Source organism: Apodemus sylvaticus, chromosome X (assembly GCF_947179515.1).
Source record: "Apodemus sylvaticus chromosome X, mApoSyl1.1, whole genome shotgun sequence".
Lineage (NCBI taxonomy): Eukaryota > Metazoa > Chordata > Mammalia > Rodentia > Muridae > Apodemus > Apodemus sylvaticus.
Window position 1 is genome coordinate 116,592,233 of NC_067495.1, and position 20,835 is coordinate 116,613,067.

A 20,835-nucleotide genomic window follows, 5' to 3' on the forward strand; every position below is an offset into this window, starting at 1 on the left:
ACTTGCATAGTCCTTTTTATGCTGTGCCAAATCCATGTGTCTTTTGTTGTGTTTGGAAGTAGTTACAAGGGAGTACTTTCTTCATCAGAGACAAAGGAAGTCTGCTCACATCATAGAATCCAGGCATGGGGCCAGAGCTTGCTGCTAGTGACCCCCTATGGCTGTTGGAAACCTAAACTAAGTAGTAGAGGCTGGGGACAAGCTAGGGACTTGCCATATCAGGCATGGCAGGGACCAGCAGAAACACAGAGGAGGGGCTCTCTGAGCACAGCCTGTCTGCGGGAGACTCACCCTGCACGGTCCCCCAAGGATACTGCCGCGCCCGCATCATCTTGTTGCCTATCTTCACTTCTTCTGTGCTGCCAACAACAGCAAACGGCAGGTGGGCCTGGAACAGAGGCGAGCGAGCACTCAGGACTCCAGAAGAAAGTCATCAAGTACCCCACAATGCAAGTGCTGCTCATCTCCAGGCCTTTGGGTGCTCCCTCTGCAACCTCACTCACTGTGTCAGCATCGAGACGCATCCATTAAGCTCCAGAGCTCCACAGCTGTGCAGGGATAAGGGGCCCCGTTCTTGCCTCCCTGCTCTGGAATTTACCATAACAGATAACAATGGCATGGTCTAACGCATAGGGAACAGAGCAGGAACATGAGCAGATATATGGTCTAGCATCCTATAGCCACAGTTCCGGTGACTGAGGGCTGAGGGTAGGTAAGCATCAGAAGGGGTTGTGTACAGCTGCTGGCATCACTACTGTTTTCCTAGAGTATGATAGCACAGTCTAAAACCACTAAGATGGACTGTTGTTATTCTTGCAGAGGCAAGAGCTCACTGACCCCATGAACCTGGAGGGCGAGTCACCACGTCTCCACCCGCAAGTTCTGATGGAGCACTATAAGGGACGTAAAGAAGTAGAAGATCCATTCCCTTGCACTTTGGAATCTTGTACTCTTGTTGAGGAAGCCTAAATTACATACTCGATATCCTGTTAGGCAGTATGTGACCAAGGGCAAATAGTCGGTGCTTCATAATACTCCTTGAATAGCCTAGGGTACAGGATGGAAGATGCGTGAGCTTGGTGTTCGAAGGAGAAATGAGGGGCAGTGACTTCACAGGGCTAGACTGAGGGAGGAGGTGAGACGGAAAACCATGTCGTATCATCATCCGCTTGCATGCTGGGCTCTCAGTTCTAAAGTGATGGGGGAGGGACCGTGTGTGAAGTGGGAGGCACTTCTCTAGGCTCAAGAAGAAAAGAAAGAAAATACCAAGAAAATAAAGGCATAGGAAATGCCAGTCTTCCCTTAGACCTGTTATTTTATCATCAAGGGACACCGTCAGAATGATAGGGTCACTCGCTTCCTCTCTCCCGCAAAGTCCTGTCATTTGATTCCTCTAGCTCTGTGACTATTCCTGAATGCACAGCCCACACCAAACTGAATTTTGAGGCCTCCCAGAACCTCCCACAGCACACTTCTCTGTAACTGGCATCAAAAATGTTTCTGGAAAGTACAGGCAAACATCATTTCCAAGGGCCTTATATGTTATCGGAGGGAGCTAGGACAGGGTGCTTAAAGGAGTCATGCCTGTACTGAACTCCTAGGCTAGGTCTTTGCAGGAAGCAGGGAAGCCACCAGCCTTCCCAAGCCACCTAGGGCGGTCTATATTCTGTGTCCTGACTAAATAAACAGCATCTGCTAGAAGTCAACTAAGCACAGCAGGCTCCGGGGTCACTGCAAGTCAGCTGTTCTTGAAAGACACATGGCTATGACAACCAGAATAGAATCAGGCAAGATGGAGAAGAGTTTTAACTTTCAATCACACTACCAGGTCCTATCCATGATACGTCTCAAAATGGAGATCAGATTTCTCCTCCACCCTCCCTATTTTAGGTTCCTGCAGGAAGCTGTCAAGTGGCATTTCATCTATGTGGCTCCAGGGAAGAGACTCTTAATTGTTGCCAGACAAGGCCCCTGCTGACACAAGATGAGCAGATTGATAAAGGGACCTTGTGCAATTGTACCTAAGTGTCTAATGAGGGACACCAAGATACGAGCTCTTCCAGCGACCTTGTGTAATTCTACCTAAACGTCAGATGAGGGACCGCAGATACGAGATCTTCCAGGTGCAGAGTGCTATTACAACACACAGTCTGGGGCTTGTCTTGGGAGTCTAGCCCCAGATTCACTGATTAGTCCATTTTGTACAACTACAAAGACACCTGAGGCTAAGTAATTTGTAAAGAACGTAAGTGGAGTTTCTTTCCACAGTTCCAGGGGCTGAACATCTGAGCTCAAAGCAGTAGCACATTTGGGTGTCTGAGGAGAGTTTTCTTGTTACATCTTCCCATTGCAGAAGGCGGACAATCAAGCTAGCTAAATTCTGCACGAAGCCTCTTTTATAAAGACCCTCAATCCTATTAGCGAGGGAGCAGCCCTTATGGCTTATCTAACCATAAAAGCCCAATCTCCCCCTCCCTGACGCTGACTCCTTCATTTTTGTTTTTTTGATTTTGTTTGTTTGTTTTGAGACATGGTTCCTCTGTGTAGCCCTGGCTGTCCTGGAACTCACTTTGTGGAACAGACTGGTCTTGAACTCACCGAGATCCATGTGTCTCTGCCTCTGCCTCTGCCTCCTGAGTGCTGGGAATTAAAGGCATGCTGTGCCACCACTACCTGGATCCCCACCCCCAATCTCTCTTCTTTTGAAAAGAGATTTATTTTTAATTGTGTACATCTGTATGTTGGTGTGTGCATGTGAGGGCAGGTGTACAGAGGCCAGAAGAAAGGGTGAAATCCCCTGGAGCTGGAGTTACAGGAGCTTGTGAGTCACCCACCCTATGTGGCTATTGGGAACAGGACTAAGATCCTGGAAGAGCCGGGCAGTGGTGGCGCACGCCTGTAATCCCAGCACTCGGGAGGCAGAGGCAGGCGGATTTCTGAGTCTGAGGCCAGCCTGGTCTACAGAGTGAGTTCCAGGACAGCCAGGGTTATACAGAGAAACCCTGTCTCAAAAAAGCCAAATCCAAAAAACCAAACAAAAACAAAAACAAACAAAAAAAAAACAAAAATAAAAAACAAAAAAAAACCACACCACACACACACACAAACAAAACCAAAACCAAAAGAAGATCCTCTGGAAGAGTATATGTGCTCATAGCCTCCGAGTCATTTCTCTAGCCCCCTTCATCTTAAAAGTCATCAATCCTGGGAACTGAACTCAGGGCTTTGCACATGTCAGGCACATGCTCTACCACTGAGTTATATATCCCCAGCCTTATATTTTAGTTTTTGTTTTGAGACAGGGTCTCGCTAAGCTGCCCAGGCTGGGAACCCACTCTGGAGTCTAAGCACATCTTCAGCTTGTGCTGTGATCCTCTTGCCTCAGCCTGCAGGGTGGCTGAGATTACAGGGCTGCACCATCAGGCCCTGCAAGGCTCTATCTCCTAACCCTATCACATGGGCAACACTTTGAAATCAAAGCATTACCTTCCTGGCCTCATGTCTACCTTGGACTCCCCTTGCTCCACTTGCTATCCTTGTACAACCAAATGGATTATGCTTTGAAGATCGGAAGGGTGGTTTTCTAGTTTGTTTGTTTGTTTCCCTTTTGGGCTATAAAATTCCACCAGGATCTTTTCTGGTGATGTATACTGACTGGCCTTGGTTTCTTCCCAGGGTTCACAGAGTTTCCTGGTTATGAGGCTGGTTCTACTTGCCCCCATTTCAGGCTAGTGGCTAAAGAAGACTGTCACCTAATTCCCTCAAATTTCATTGGTCATCCCAACAAAAGTACATGGAAACAATGGGGGTACCATTGCTGAGTCAAGGGAGAAGACAGGTTTAAGCCTATAGCCTCCCTGTGATCCAGTTTGCCAACCATGTGCCCTTACTGTGGGAATCAAACCCAGTGCCCAACAAATGGCCAATTAACTAGGCTTAATACAGTTCTGGGCCTATTCTTTAACCCCTAGCTACAGTTTGAGTTATTCTAAGAATAGCATTACAATTTTGTTATTATTTATTTACTTTCATATTTTTTAAAGATTTATTTATTTATTATTATATGTAAGTTCACTGTAGCTGTCTTCAGACATCCCAGAAGAGGGCATCAGCTCTCGTGATAGATGGTTGTGATCCACCTTGTGGTTGCTGGGATTTGAACTCAGGACCTTCAGAAGAGTAGTCAGTGTTCTTAACCGCTGAGCCATCTCTCCAGTCCCCTATTTATTTATTTTTTGAAACAGGGTCTTATGTAGTTCAGGCTGTCCTCCAGCTCTCTATTGTTGAAGATAACGTTATTTTTTCTTTTCTTTTTCTTTCTTTTGTTTTTTCAAGACAGGGTTTCTCTGCGTAGCCTTGGCTATCCTGGAACTCAGTAGACCAGGCTGGCCTTGAACTCAGAAATCTGCCTGCTTCTGCCTCCCAAGTTCTGGGATTAAAGGTGTGCACCACCACAATCTGAAATAAGGTTTTCTAGAGCCACCCAAAAGCCAGGGGCAAGGACAGCCATGTCCCCCACAAGTATCTTTTATTTGGGAATGACAAGGCAGATGCATAGTCTTCTCAAATTATCTAAAACAAACAAACAAACAAACAAACAAACAAACAAACAAACCTTCTGCCTCTTCAATTTCCCATGACAACTGGCTGTGCAGCAGGCAGGACTGGGGATCCGGAACCATATTTAGAATCGAAAGGCAGGTACCTAGTCTTCACAGCACCCAAAACCCCCTCCCCATCTGGGGTGGTGCCCATGTATGGTTTCTCTACAGACTTTGATACAGTTGGAGTGGTGGCAGGTGGGCAAAGCACTCCTGTGTTTCTTATCGCAGTGACTCCTCCTTCCTGTTTCCCAATCAGCATACAGAACACAAAGGCTTCCCACCACAGATATGCCCAAGTCCAGGCATCTTAGCTGTAAGGCACCCCTTCTCTTCCCTTCCTATTCAAAAGAGCGTGATGGAATGCAAGGGAATGAATACCGAGCGATACTACTCGACCCTGAACCCATGTGATTTAGCTTACTTTTCTTTTGAAGGCAAGGTCTTGTTAAATGTAGCCTAGTCCACACTCAAACATGTAATCCTCCTGCCTCAGTACTGAGATCACAGGCATGCACTGCCACATCTAGCTTTTAATTTAGTTGTTCAAAGTGAAACAGTGATGAGCTACGGACCGTTATGTATCGTGGGACTCACACGCTCTCCTCTGCCACCGCAGCGTGCTTGAGAACTGTTGTTTCACAGCACTGGCAAGCTTCCAACGCTGAGGCTGGAGCAGCCCTGGGCTGAACAGGAAGCCAGATTTGAGAGGAGAACAGAGCAAGGGTGATTGTCACTCTTAACCCATAATGTAGTGACAAAAATGAGACACCTTCATATTGCTGAGAACTTACCAGGCCTATTTGTTCCTAGCAAACCAATCTACGAGTATGGACACTGCTTGGTGACTCAGGGAAAATTGGGTTCAGAAGCTGTCTACAGGGACTAAGGTCCTGAGGCGAGTAGATGCTTCCAGACATCACTGCAAGCCACACCCAGAAAGCACTTCCGGTTTCTCTGCAGGCTGGGCACCTTTTCCGATTTTCTTGTCCTAACTGTCTCTCATTTCCATCCAGATGCCCTGACTCCTACAGAAGACGGCACTATCTTGTGTTTTGTAATTTTTATCCATACCCACTGCAGGCCACGGGGAACACAACTCCACCTACCACAAGGCATGAAGACTTGAGTCACTGAAGTCAGATTTGTCAAGGCAGATGAAGGGCTTCTGCTAATAAACCTGTCTTGGGTGGGCTGTGCTGATGGGCAGGGCATCAGACTAGACAGTGACTTGCTGCCTGGCTATGCTAATTCGTTGGCCAATTCATAGGAGGTGGCAGCTGATGCTGTAATGATAACTTAGAGGGCACCACCAGCAGGAAAAGTTTGCTAAAAATGGCTTTTATTACAAGACTTTCCTGAGTTTGGCTGTCCCCTGACATTATGTCATTAGGAAAAACTGATGCCTCTCAATAGAGAAAAAAGAAATCTGTTCCCGGAGCAGAGGCTTGCTGAAAGCTATTAGCTGTCTCCTGGAAATCACAACATTGAAGCTTTCACAGCAACAGCAGCGACACATTGTAAAGAAGCAGGGGAAGTGTTCAGAGTGACTCTGCCTTCTTTCTTACTCATTCCTCTGGGGGTGGGGGTGAAAGAAGACTCGTTTTATAAATTCATTCATACTTAATACGGTAAAGCAGAACCTTGATGCTTAAAAACAACACCACTGGGGCTCAGTTTTTCAGAACACTTGCTGCCCTTGCAGAGGACCCAGTTTCTCAGCACCCATAAGGCAGCTCACAACCATCTGTAACTCTAGTCACAGGGGTTCTGGCCTCCCTGCAGACTGCACACACACACACACACACACACACACACACACACACACACACACACACGGTCTACTTACACACAGGCAAAACACACATACACATAAAATAAAAATAAATAAAATCTTTTCTTTCCAAATCACTTGTGGTTGCCAGCAAAATTGGAGGCTATTTTTCATTGTCCCTCCTTGACAACAGGGATTAATTCTTGGACAACAGCCCATTCTCTGAGGCCAACCAACTTTTTCAGCCTTTATGTCTTTTGCTGGACCCACCGTTATAGCATCATTGGGATCAGCAACAATGTATGTCTTTTCCCCACATATCTAGCTTAGATATGAAGGCTGTTGAAAAGGTGGTTAGAGGGTTGGGGGGATAGCACAGTGGATAAAGCACTTGCCTGCTAATCTCAAGGACCTGAGTTCAGATCCTCAGCACTCACACAAAAGTTGGCCAAGTACAACACCTACCTATAATCGTAGTGCTTACAAGGCAGAGGCAGGGGGGCCCAAGGGCCTGATGGCCAGCAGAGACTATGAGGTATTGTTGAGCTCTGGTCTCAGCATGAGACTCTACCACAATAAATACAATGGATGGAGAGTGACTGAGAAAGACCCTCAACATCAGCCTCATGTTTCCACACATCTCCACACACATGAACATATACCTGAACACATACATGAGCCACAAAGGAGGAAGAGGAGGGGAGCAGGAGAGGTATGAATCCCCAGTTTGTCACTCAGCCTAGAGTCAGCCTTTTCCCTTTCCCTGGTTACTGATCTGTGTTGCGGCTTTGCAGCAGCCATCAGAAGAAACAGAAGCTATTTAGGCTCTGGATCCTCTGCCCTCAATGCCTGAGACTGGGGTAATGAAGAGTTACCACACGAAGATGGGTGATGAACATACTTCACGGCTTCCCGTCAAAGACTGATCATAAGAACACAGGACTAGAAAGGTGAACCCCGTGCTCCCACTCACGTTCATGGTCCCATTGATCTCAGCCACCGACTCATCGTCTGTGGGGAACTGATAGATCTGGACTCCATTGCTCACAAGTTCACTGGTGATTTTGATCTTGAACTTTGCCAGCTCACTCTTAGAAATGGCATCTGATTTGGCAATGATGGGAATGATGTTCACCTAGGAGAAAGAGGAACAAAGTGGGTAACTGTTGACTAGCAACTGACAACTGCATAACCTAGGGCTCCTCCCATTAGTTCCCAGAGGGAAAACTCAGCAAACTGTACTCTCCACCTTTGGCCAAACAATATGATAAAAAATAATGAGTACCTACTATGTGTTGGCCACTGGCTATGGCTACTGTAATTAATCTTTTTTTTTTTTTTTTTTTTTTTGGTTTTTATTCGAGACAGGGTTACTCTGTGTAGCCCTGGCTGTCCTGGAACTCACTCTGTAGATCAGGCTGGCCTTGAACTCAGAAATCCGCCAGCCTCTGCCTCCCAAGTGCTGGGATTAAAGGCGTGCGCCGCCGCCACCACCACCCGGCTACTGTAATTAATCTTAACAATAACTTTCCCAGAGGGGTTTTACTAGTGTTTTACCAATGTGAAATTGAACCACACAGAGGTTAAGTAACTTCTCTAAGGCCACAGGGCAAATGATAGCTGAACTAACATTCAAACCCAAATCAGCTTTATCCCAAAGCTAGGAACAACTATGAGCTATCTACCTTGGAATCAAGGTTACCCCTAGAGTGATTCAAAGAAAAAAGACGACAGGGAATTTGTGGTTGACAAGGTGACGGGTGGATTTGTCAGTAACATTTGTTGGTAACAGTAAGTTGTCCCAAACCATTAAACCTAGGCTTCCCCCAGCCACATATAACATGGATCCACATGGGGGGTATCAGAAAAAAGAAGCAGGGACAGAACTTGGTGACAATGGACATGTAGCTCTCTCACTTGGAACAGCTAATTAAGCACAGAAGAAGCAGTGTTACCAATCTGACATGAAACTTATGCAGAAATGGTAGACTGGGGCTGGGCAAAGAGCTCAGTTGGTAGGATGCTAGCTTAGTTCCAGCCTCAGCTCCATCTATAATCCCAGCACTGGAGAGGTGGAGGCAGGACGATCAATGCAGTGTCATCTTCAATTATATAGTGGGTTGAAGGTAGCTTTAAAGTTTTACAAGATCCTGTCTCACCACCCCGTACCCCCTAGCCCACCCCACACCACACAAGTTACTAATGTTTGAGTTGGAGGATTTGTTTCTGGGTAAAGAAAGCAGGTGTGAATGCCTGATTTCAGATAGCATGAGAAAGGCCCAGTGCAAGGTCAAAGTTCAACCTGTCTGATCCATGATCCGTGAAATCCCTCTAGGATGGGAGAAAGCGTTTATTGCCAAAGGTAAAGGAATCTGTCATGGGCATGGCTTGTGGGGACAGAGCACACTAAATCTCATATTCCTGCCTAGAATGGAGTCATTCTTGCTCGGAGACCCTATTGGGAGGCATAAATGCTACTCAGGCCTGGGGCTCTGAAAGGAGAGCATGGGAAGCTCTGGAGCCGAGGAGGTCCTGTCTCTTTTGAACTTTCCAAGTCCCCCAAAGGTTCATAGCACATAGCTTAGGCTGCTGGTCCAAGACTAGGTCTTGCAGTTATCTTCTTTGAAGTCTTTGTGTGTGTGTGTGTGTGTGTGTGTGTGTGTGTGTGTAAAGAGATCAGAATCTTTGCCAAGGCATAACCACAGACAAATCTAAATCTCCTTGTCATCTTTTCATCCAAGTCCTCGTTGGTACACAATAAACATAAGCCAAAAACTGCTTACTTAATGCAGCCCACCCGCCAGACTGCCCACCATATGGCTCACTGCTGCCCTATACTGTGGCATGCTGGGCATGAGGACATTTCAGGAGTAGCTTATTATTCATGAGCAGTGAGCTCATTGCTGCAAAAATGGAGAAACTACTCTTATTCTGATTATAGCTGACATTCAGTTTTTATAATGGCTATGCTACCAAATGACTCCATGTAAATGAGGCTTTTGTATACTGAAATAAGTTGCAGTTGGAGAGCTGAAGCCAAATCTCAGCTTCCTTACAAGTTGTCTGACCTTGAACAAGCAATTTGCCTCTCCACGCCTGAGTGAGCTCAGGCGTAAAATGTGACTAAGAGTACCTGGCTTCACTAGATTATCAGAAGAACAAAAACAGGGCCCAGTCCCTATTGCTAAGAGACAACACTTCCACATTTCCATCGAACACTGAGAAGCTGCGCATGCCTAATGAGAGCTTTCACCCCCACTGACTAGTGCTCACGGTACTGGAATATACTTTGTACACTACCAAAGGAGAAGGACAATCACGCAGCCAGCTACAAACCCTGCAACCTACGGTGGTCACCAGCCTGAGTGAGATGCTAGTGTAAGAGTGGCACAACCATTGTGGAAGTAACCAAGTGCCATCTAGAGAGACTGGATAGGGCGTGGGCCCGGGGGAAACCCAAATATTACAGGTCTGCTCAAAGAATATTGCATAAAATGACTCCTGACAACATTCTGCTATACTCATAGATCAGTGCCTTGTTCAACATTCATCAGAGAGGCTTCTTCTTAGAGTAGATGAGAACTAACACAGAGACCCACAACTGGAAAATTTGTAGAAAGTGAGATTTGGAGCATTCAGTCTTTCTACCTCCTCTTACACATAGATCTCTAAGTCCTGGGAGAACTAGTCTGATGAAGACATCTCATTTAGGACTGAATGCTCAGCGGCCGTGATGGCGCACGCCTTTAATCCCAGCACTTGGGAGACAGAGGCAGGAAGATTTCTGAGTTCAAGGCCAGCCTGGTCTACACAGTGAGTTCCAGGACAGCCAGGGCTACACAGAGAAGCCCTGTCTCGGAAAAAAAAAAACCCAAATAAATAAACAAACAAACAAATAAAAATTTAAAAATTACAAAAATAGAATAAAACCGTTTTTTGTTAAACAAACAAAAAGGAACATGTTCCACCTGACTAAGCTTTTGTGCATTAGGATCCTGAGAACCCACAAACACATCAGGTGGGCGTGACAGTCTGCCTATAATTCAGCCTCAGAAGGCAGAGACAGAGGAGTCCCAGAGCAAGCTAGCTTAGCAAGAGTAGCCATATGGCTGAATTCTGGCGTGGCTGAGACTCTGCCTCAATGAACAAGGTGAAAGGGAGATGATGGAAGGATTCTGATGCCAATCTTCAGTCTCCACATGTACAAGCAGTCACACGCATATGCACCTATACACATGTACTCGCATGCGTGCAAACATGCATACGTACATATGAACAATATATAATCCATATACAAGTGGACAAGAAATATGAAGTAACATGTGCCTGATGCATGCCAAATGTTTGGAAAGAAAAACCATAGTAATTAGGCTTTTTAAAGAATTCAATGTTTCTGATATAGCTGTCTCCTGAGAGGCCCTGCCAGAGCCTTACAAATACAGAGTCGGATGATTGCAGCCAACCACTGGACTGAGTGTGGAGTTCCCAATGGAGGAGTTAAAGGATTGAAGGAGCTGAAGGGGTTTGAAACTTCATAGGAAGAACAATAATATCAACCAACCAGACCCCCAGAGCTCCCAGGGACTAAGCCTCCAACCAAGGAGTACACATGGAGGGACTCATGGCTCCAGCCGCATATGTAGCAGAGGATGGCCTTGTCAGGCATCAATGGGAGGAGAGGCCCTTGGTCCTATGAAGGCCCGATAGATGCCTCAGTGTAGGGGAATTGAGGGTGGGGAGGTGGGGGTGGGTGGGTGGAGGAACATCCACATAGAAGCAGGGGAGGGGGGATGGGATGGGAGTTTCCAGGAGAGGGGGAAACTTGGTAAGGTGATAACACTTGAAATGTAAATACATTACAATGAATGAATGAATGAGTGAATAAATAAATAAATAAATAAATAAATAAATAAATAAATAAAAGAATTCAATGTTCGATTTGCTTTGTTGTTATGGCGGTGAATTTAGGTTTAGCAGTTCAGAGCATTCGTTGCTCTTGCAGAAGACCCAGGTTTGGTTTCCAGCAGTTCCTTGCTGGCTCACAACCATCTCTAACACCAGTTCTAGGGAATTCGACATCTTCTGAACTCCTTCAGCACCAAGTGTGCATACATACAGGTAAAATACTTGAAAGCACAAAATAAAAGAAATCTACGTTTTTAAGGAAAGAGAACCATCCATTGCCAAAGTCAACAGCCTTAGCCTTGAATAGCCATCTTGCTTGTATCCATCTGTATTTCCAGATAGTGTGGGAGAGCACTCAGGACAAATCCATCCCTAATACTAGGAATCCAATGACCCAAACACAGGATTTGTAATATAGAGGAAAGTAACAAAGGATTGGACTAGGATTCCATAAAACCTCTACTGGAATCCAGGAGGCACTGTGTATTGGATGAGTACGAGTCCATCTTGCGGAGCCCCAGCTCCTGCCTCATACCTTACTATCCAGCTTCTTCATGGTTACTAGGTCCAGAGACTTAAGCGAATGTCCTGTCGGGGCAATGAAATACAAGCAGACATGGATTCGGGAGTCATGGTAGGAGTGCAGTACTCTCCGGATCTTCAGCTCCTCCTGCAGGTAGGCCTCAAACTGAGCATCAATGAATTCCACGATGGGCTTGTAGCTAGAGCAGAGAGAAGAGAAATGGCTTCAGATGCTTGGGTTTTGACAGTCAGTCCTAGTTAGAAATGCAAAGTGTCCCGTGTAACCGAACCCTTCCTCATCTACTGTGGCTTCTCCATCTCTCCTGCTGCTGTCAGCTTTGGTTGACTTCTTGGTGCACACATGAGCCCAACTTATTTTTTCAGCTTGGAATGACCATTTTTCTTTCTTGGTTTTAATTCTGCATTTGCATGCCCTGGGGCTCGGTTTAACGCCTACCTCCTTCCTAAGCCTTCTCTATGTATGCCCTAAATCCCTCCTGTGACCCAGCAGTGTAAATGCACATATACACGGCATTGCTCGCTCACTGCTGCTTCCCAGGAGTTGCTGTTCCCTCAGATCCATGGGCCCCGAGGCAATGTGGAAGCCACTGGTAGGATCTGTAGTTGGGACGACATTCACCCGTATTAGGCCCTCGGTCTAAGCTCATTGGAGGCTTCCTGCATCTCCTCACACCATGCTTTTGGACCAGAGCTGTGTACACAAGACCTCTCTGTGATCCACTGGGGGATATTATGTCACAGTGCTGTGGGGTCTTTGCTCATTCTTGCAGCAATGAGTAGAACACCCGATTAGCAACCTCCACAGACACATGTTTTTCTCATCTAAGCACCCAGACAAAATTTGATAAAGATACTTCCCCCATATCATCTACAGAGGAACCCCAGCTCAGTGAGTGTCCATGCAAAGCTTCCCTAGGCAGCCTCCATGACTCAACAAGACATATTCATTCATTCATTCATTCATTTGTTCATTCATTCATTCATTCATTTTTGATACAGGGTCTCATTATAGCCTTAGCAGTCCTGGAACTTGCTATCTACACCAGGCTGGTCCCAAACTCACAGAGATCTGTCTGTCTCTACCTCCCCTGTGCCAGGAAGAAAGGCACCCACCACCATGCACACAACTTAATCTATTTATTTTTGAGACAATGTCTTGCTACATCACCAAAGCTGGTGTGGAACTCATTATGTAGCTTAGGTTGGTCTCAAACTCATGAACCTCCTGCCTCAACTTCCTGAACACCAGAATTAAATATGTGTACCACCACATCTGATTCACCAAGGCCTCCTAAACCATAGTGAGTCCACTGTTTATAGTGACTCTATAGGCAGTTAGTATTGCTAAGGGAGTGAAAGAATTTTCTTCAGTAGTGTACCCACTGGTGAGTTGCCCATGCTTGTATAACTAATCCCTTACACCATGCTCCTATAAGTAACCTTAATTACACTTATTTGCCTGTGCACATATACAAAGGCATGGAAGCAGAAGAGGGAGCTGCGCCCCCCCATCCCTACCCCCCTCACCCCCATCCCCCCCTCACCCCCCCCCCACCCCCGTGGGTGAGGGCATCTGCCATCAAGCCTGAGGGCCTGAGTTTGATTCTCAGAGCCTACATGATGGAAACAGAAAACTAGAGGGCTTCTCTCCAGTTTTTCTCTCCAAGTTGCCCTCTGACCTTTGCACATGCAACACGGTATGCATACACATGCACACATGCACATATGGACACACAAAGAAATACCTCTATTTATATAAATAAAAGTAAAAGAGGGGTTACTCGGGGAGAGGAGGAGATTGATAGGAAGGGGACCAGAGAGGGTAATGGGGAGTGGATCTAATAAAAAATATACTGTATTTTGTATTATGCACAAAAGTGTCATAATAAAACCCATTATCGTAGATGATTAATATATGCTAATTTTTTAAAACTTAAAGAAAAAAAGAAGAGCCAGCTCACTCTTCCTTTCTGTGCTGGATCTTCCTGGAAATACCTTTCTTCCTTGCCCCGTCTTTACTGAAGCTACCCCAATTGCCCTGGCAGTCCCTTCCTCCCTTCCTTCCTTCCTTCCTTCCTTCCTTCCTTCCTTCCTTCCTTCCTTCCTTCCTTCCTTCTTAAATATACTTATTTACTGAGTATGTGTGTAGGTGTGTGTGCCACAGCATAAGTGTGGCAATCAGAGGACAAGTCACGGGAGAGAGCCAGGGATGGGCCTCAGGACACAGGCTTAGTGGCAAACATCTTCACCCACTGAGCCATCTTGCCAGCAGGCCTCTGCTTCACCCATGACCCCAACATCATCTTTTTGCTCTAAGTAGGTCATTTCAGGCTCAGCCCTATTCGCTTCTCATCGCCTCAGTTTGCATGTGGCCTCTCCACTGGAGATGCTGCTTCTTCCTTCAGGGAGGAAGAGATTCATTCTGTCGGCGCAGGGCAGGGAGGTTTCAGAGAAGAGAATGATCAAAGGGAACCATGAGCCCAGCCAACACCTCCCACCTGCAGCAGCTCCCTACGTGTGAGCCTTTGTGAAAGAGCCCCCAAGGAGCGAGGAAGACACAGCATTTAAAAAAAGAACACAGCATCCTTTATCCTGACAACAGAGGACAGGAAGAGGCCCAGGTGCAGGGTTTCTCTGGTACCCCAAAGGAAAAAAAAATCTAAATATATCATTCATTCTTTCTTTCTTTGATTCCCCCCCTCCCCAGCTGAGACCGTGTTGAAGCACAAATGATCCCTCAGGTAGCACAGAGTCTTAGAAGGCTCCTGAAGAATTCATCGTGAGAGTAGCGGATGCATCCCACAGACGTGGCTAATTTTTAGATGGGTAGCTGGCTTGAATGATAGGATCAGGACATGGCTTTTCTGTCTTCTATTACATAACTTCTCTTTTACTTCAGTTTTTGCTCCACACGAAGGGGCAGGGGAAACAGAAGAGCAGATTTTTTTTCCCCCTCAGCTTCCTTCCTCTTGAATACCTAAAACCCCATGTTCATCTTATTCCCGCTGCCTCTGGCCCTCAGAGTCTCTGAAGAAGTGCACAGAGCAGCCAAATTGCCACCAGGATTGGGTTTAATGAGATCTGAAAGATGGGTGACTCATCCTTGTCTCAGTCAGCTTTGTATTGCCAGTGTCTGGCCTGCTGTCTGGCATACAAAAAGGTTCCCACATGCTCTCTGAGTCTCCCCCCCCCCCTTGCCCCCATGGCGGATCTGCCCTCAGTGGCTATCTAGTCACCACATGTTCCTATCCTTACTGAACTCCATTCTGGGGCAAAGAAACCATCTGTTTCGTTCTTTAAGGCACGACTTTTCTCATGCCCCTCCCAAGAGGATGTTCCTGTATGACCCACCCACTAGTTCCATGGAGGGCTGCAGAAGACAGCTTTCTTCTAGCACTTGCTTCTTTGGCAGATTCTACTCTTCCTCATCACTGCAATTAATCTTTTCCCCTTTAAGGCAATATGCTTGAGACTTTTACAGACCATTCACGCAATTCTTTTCTAACATGTAAAGGTGTTTCGCCTGCATGTATGTCCATGCACCACATGCTTGTCTGGTACCTATGGAGGCCAGAAGACGGTGATAGATCCCCTGGAGCTGAAGTTATAAGGCCTGAGGTGGGTGCTGGGAATTGAACCTGAGTCCTCTGGAAGAATAGCCAGTGCTCTTTATCACTGAGCCATCTCTTCAACTTTATCCATACTGTTCTAATCATGGAGCCTACAGACCTCCAAGGAACCTATGGATAGAATTTAGTGACTCCACAAACTTACACAGGAGCAAAATACATCTCTAACTGAAATGTTCCAGTTTCTTCAATTATAAAATGAGACAATAATCAATAGTATTAGCTGTGGCACTTGTGATTTTTCTGTGCAGTAAAGATCACTCATATTTTTCTTTCCTATTTCAGTGGTTGTACATATGTCAAAATAGCATCTACAACCATCATAGTTTCTGTATACTGGTAATTTTTTTGTTTTTTTTTGTTTTTGTTTTTGTTTTTGTTTTTTTAAGATAGGGTTTCTTTGTGTAGCCCTGGCTGTCCTGGAACTCACTCTGTAGACCAGGCTGGCCTCGAACTCAGAAATCTGCCTGCCTCTGCCTCCCAAGTGCTGGGATTAAACGCATGCGCCACCACTGCCTGGCTTATTCTAGTAATTATTAAGCCTGCAAATAGATATCATTATTTTGGAACTTAACAGAGAAGCATATGGGTTACTAAATCATAATTTAAAAATATTTTCATAACTATATTTTTCATACAGTTGATACATTTTAGGGATTCAGAAGTTATTTTGAGAATGAGGCCATGGTCTACAGCACAGTACTAAATGGTCTAGATGGCACAATGGTCTAAATACTCCTTCGTTTCTGGTAGTAAGATGCACTATGGAGACATTACAATGGAGTACTGAATACAAAGTACTAGGAGTTCAGCTACTTTGATACCATTACCAAGGATGGCTTCTCTGCAGGTTCAGCATCAGAGCTGCAAGGAGGCGCATCACCAGCAAGCCACGGTGAGATCCAGGAGTGGCCAGTCCAAGCAACAGTCTGTACTGATGCTCTTAAGGCAGAAGCCAGCCTGACAAGTTTAAGCAAGGAAGAAAGGTGAGGAGCTGGCCGGGCAGTGGTGGGGCACCCCTTTAATCCCAGCACTCAGGAAGCAGAGGAAGGAGGATCTCTCTGAGTTCGAGGTCAGCCTCATCTATCTATATAGTGAATTTCATGACAGCCAGGGCTACACAGAGAAACTCTGTCTCAAAAAACAAACCAAAACCAAGAAAGCTGGGGAGGTAAAATGTATGGGGAGAGAAGAAACTATTAAGCACAGCTACACAACAGAAGCAGCTCACATGTCTATCAACTGATGCCTGGGTACAGAGACTGTGGACTAGCCAGACAAGAAAGAGCTTCAGTGATAAATTCTAATGCAACCTTCCTAACACAGGTGAGGCTCTGGGATCCATCCCCAACACTGAAAAGAGAGGGAGGGCTGGAGGGGAGGAAGACACTCGTGTACAGACAAAGTCTATGGGATTTCATTTATATGTGGCACCTGGACCAGTGAAATTTACAGAGCCATAAAATAATAGTGTTACCCGGAAGCTGAGGTGAGCAGGGAACGGAGACTTACTTGCCCAGTAAGTAAGGGGATGAAGCAAATGTGTGGGAACTGTGCAGAGGTGATGGCTGAACGACAGACAGAGGTGGCAGTGTTTGTCGCTGTATTAGATGCCACTGGATCATTCCTCTTAATGAGCTTGGTCAAGAGCCTCAGTGGTTTGGGTACATACTAAAGTCTGAGAAGTACTGGCATCTGTCATTAACCTGTTCACCTGACTGAAACCTAATTCTCCCCTGGAGACACTATCACCCAGCAGCCATCTCCAGGATATGTTGCTTTTCCCAACAACCCACACACATTGAGGTGAGATAAAGTAGGCCAACATGAAGCTCTTCCAGACAATCGCTCTGGATAGCCCTTCCTTCTTGCCAATGCAAAGCCTCTTTTCTTTGGAGACCTACTGTCTTCCTTCAGTGGTACCTGGCTCAATCTTTCTCCCCACTCTAGCCAATTCCAATGTATCTGCTAACAACTCATCAATTTTCCAGTCTCCAAATGCTGTGACTGCTTTGACTTCATAACTTTGGCTCCCTCCCAAGAATTCCTCCTGTAACACGCAACTCTCTGACCACAATCTGGTGTCTACTAGCTGCCTTATGTCTTTGATATTCCTAAGCATGAGTTGTCTCCTCAGAATGCTCAGCAGTCTGGTTCCTTTCCTCATTTCACAGGATACCAAGGTCTTCGTGGTCTCAGCTCCTTCTCTGCCAAAGCAGAATCATATGACTGGTCAACTGAACTACATTTTCGTTTTATGAGACAGGGTCTTTCTATGTTAGCCAGACTGGTCTTGAACTTTGGTTCAAGCAATTTCCCTGCTTCAGCCTTTCTAATAGCTGGGACTCCAGATGAGTACAGTACTACGCCCATCATGAAACATTCTTATCAACATCTTCAGCTCCATTCCTGCCTTGTCCTTCCACCCTACTGGCCTAGTAAAGTAAAAACTGAATACATTGCAGTTCTGACTACTTCATTGCTGTTAATGTTGGTTGAATGCAAATACGAAACTGTGGTTCTTGACACTTTCATAAATTCATGGCTTGACAACTCCCATGTGTGCTGGGTCCCAGAATCCTGGCAAGGGAATAAAGAAAGGACACACACATACAGTGAACCTGAGATCATGTTGGGCTCTGCTACCTGTATCCCCACCAACTGGAACCTCAGTGTATTTATTAGGTACAGCACAGGAGCAAGGGCTAGCTAGTCTCTACAGGAGGTCTCTGGAGCTGAGCAGTCTCCGGCTATAAATATTTGGGAGGAGGGGTCTGTAGTTACTAGTCTTTGTACACACTGATAAACCATAAAAGGAGATTTGTCGTTTCTCTCGAGTCTGAATCATATGGGTAAAAGCTTTTTCCAAGTATCCTACAGGTCCAAAGACCTTGGGATATCTTTGACCTGGCCATGCCCATGTCAAAATATACATTCATACAGGACCTCTCTTGGGCTTTCCTCTGCTCCATACAAAGCCCTCTAACTTCATCCAAATCTTCAGAGTAATTTAATACCCCCTGCTTGGCCTTGGTTGGCTCATTCGCCACTATTCTCTCATTGATCATTCCAGACCACTATATAGCAGAGAATGACCTTGAATTTTTATTTTATTTTATTTTTTGCAGTAGATGGTTATTAATACAGGGACCCACAACTGGACAACATAAACAGTGAGGGACCTTGGAGCACTCAGCCCTAAGTGGGATGTCTTTACCAAACCCTTCCCTTCTAGGCTTAGGGATCTGTGTAAAAGAAGAGATGGAAAGACCGTAGGAGCCAGAGGTGATGGGTGACTCCAAGGAAACAGCATCTTCTGGACACAACAGTGCCGATGCACATAGGAACTCACAGAGACTGTGACAGCACACAAAAGACGTGTACAAGTTCAAGCTAGACAAAATTCCAACACCAAGAAGGGGGAATGCAAAGTCCCACCCCCAACCAAGAAGCTATTTGCAGTTGATACCTGCTGCGAGGGGAAAATCAGTGTTCTCCAATAGATTGCCAGTGGCTATATCACCGGCTATATCACCCATATTCCCAGGTAGGCCCTATGCTCAGGAGGCATCGATGAACACAAAACAGACTTCATGTGTTTTGTTGTTGTTGTTGTTATGATTCAGTGATTTATTTTGTCTCTGATTTGAGGTTTGTTTTCTTGTTTGTGTTGTTTTTTCTCTATTTTGAGAGAAAGAACTTGTATTTGAGTGAGTAAGGAGGTGGGTAGATTCTGGGAAGACTTGGGGTAGGGAAAAGAATATGACAAAAATGTAATATATGTATGGTTTTTATGTATATGGGTGTTTGAGCTGCATTCACATGTGTGTATCATTTGGATGCAGTGCCCTCAGAGGGCCAGAACAGGGCATCATACTCTCTCTCTCTCTCTCTCTCTCTCTCTCTCTCTCTCTCTCTCTCTCTCTCGGTTTTTTTCGAGACAGGGTCTCTTTGTGTAGCCCTGGCTGTCCTGGAACTCACTCTGTAGACCCGGCTGGCCTCAAACTCAGAAATCTACCTGCCTCTGCCTCCCAAGTGCTGGAATTAAAGGCGTGCGCCACCACTGCCTGGCCATCACATTCTCTAGTACTGGAATTACAGATGGTTATGGGATGCTCTGTGGGTGCTAACAATTGAACCTCGGTGCTCTTAACTGCTGGGCCATCTCTCCAACCTCAATATTCATTTTTCATTTGATAGCTCAGGCTATGATTCTTGACCCCATCAGTCAGATGATAGTTTGGCAGCTTACTTTACCAATAGACAGGAGGCCACAAAGCTTATACATCCTCATCCCCTGAGCTTTAATCATATATTCACTTTTTAATCACATGTATATGTGGGGTTGATATGTGCACATGAATATGAATGTCTGAGGAGGCTAGAGGTATCAGGTTCCTTGGACTCATCATTACAGGTGCTTATGGCCTACCTGACATATGTGCTGGGAATTTTAACTCTGTCCTCTGGAAAAGCAGCATGTACACTAACTACTGAACCATATTTCTAGCCCTAGGGCCCTGAACTTTTGATCTGTCTACTTCTATCTACCAAGTGCTGGGATTACTGCCATGTACCACCGTACTCAGATTCAAATAGAAGTTTCTTGAAAAGAACAACCTTTTTTAGCTTTTTTTAAAAAAAAGTTCTAATTGATTCTCCAACTCACTGTAGACTATTTTCTACTCCATGTCAGCAGCATCCTAGTTAATACATCTAATGGATACTTTTGTTCTCAAGTGATGAGACCCTTTGGATATTCTCTTATTTTTCCCTACTAATGTATATAGCTCAAGCATTCATTCATCAAATACATACCGAATACTAGCTACGTTCAGGGTGGCTAACTTGTACTTATCCTTGACAACTTCAAGCCTAAGCCCAGCCTTTTCTGACTGCCTGCTCACCCTGCTTATCAATCTGCATTCTGGACTCTCACAGCAAGGTTTGGCCAGTTGTTATTCCTTCTTGTTTCTACGCTCTGAACCCCTCCTATATGATACTGACTTAACCTCATTTATGCGTTCACATTCTTCCCCTCCACCAAGATGAATGCTCCTTACCCACTGTGCTTTATATTCTAGCAGGATGCGTCAGAGGAGAGAGTCATTCGCTGCTGACCCTGACCACCTGAGTTTGATGCTCTGGTCCCACATGGTGGAAGGAGAGAGCCAACTCCTACAGGTTGTCTCTGACGTCCAGGCACACACCATGGCACCAGCTGCCTAACACAGCTGTGATTGTGTAGCGATTTCCTCAGAAACAGAAACATTTCTATACTGAAAGGAAATTCCCTTAAGCCAGAAGGCTAAACATCTCAAAATATCTTCAGGAAGTTCCTGAAACTGACTGAGACTCACTTAGGCTCCTCCCTTCCAAGTAA

The 20,835-nt window shown here is 45.6% G+C and overlaps 1 protein-coding gene across 7 annotated transcripts in view; it reads right to left on the bottom strand.

Annotated features, from left to right (window-relative positions):
* The window catches only part of Septin6 (septin 6), a 74,719-nt gene that overhangs the window by 20,935 nt on the left and 32,949 nt on the right, over nucleotides 1-20,835 (bottom strand). For all 7 annotated transcript variants that reach the window (XM_052171895.1, XM_052171892.1, XM_052171893.1 and 4 more), the window contains exons 4-6: nucleotides 11,816-12,002; nucleotides 7,349-7,510; nucleotides 292-388 (exon numbers count right to left, since the gene is read on the bottom strand). In XM_052171895.1, the coding sequence (XP_052027855.1) occupies nucleotides 292-388; nucleotides 7,349-7,510; nucleotides 11,816-12,002 (446 nt within the window). The remainder of the gene's footprint in view (nucleotides 1-291; nucleotides 389-7,348; nucleotides 7,511-11,815; nucleotides 12,003-20,835) is intronic.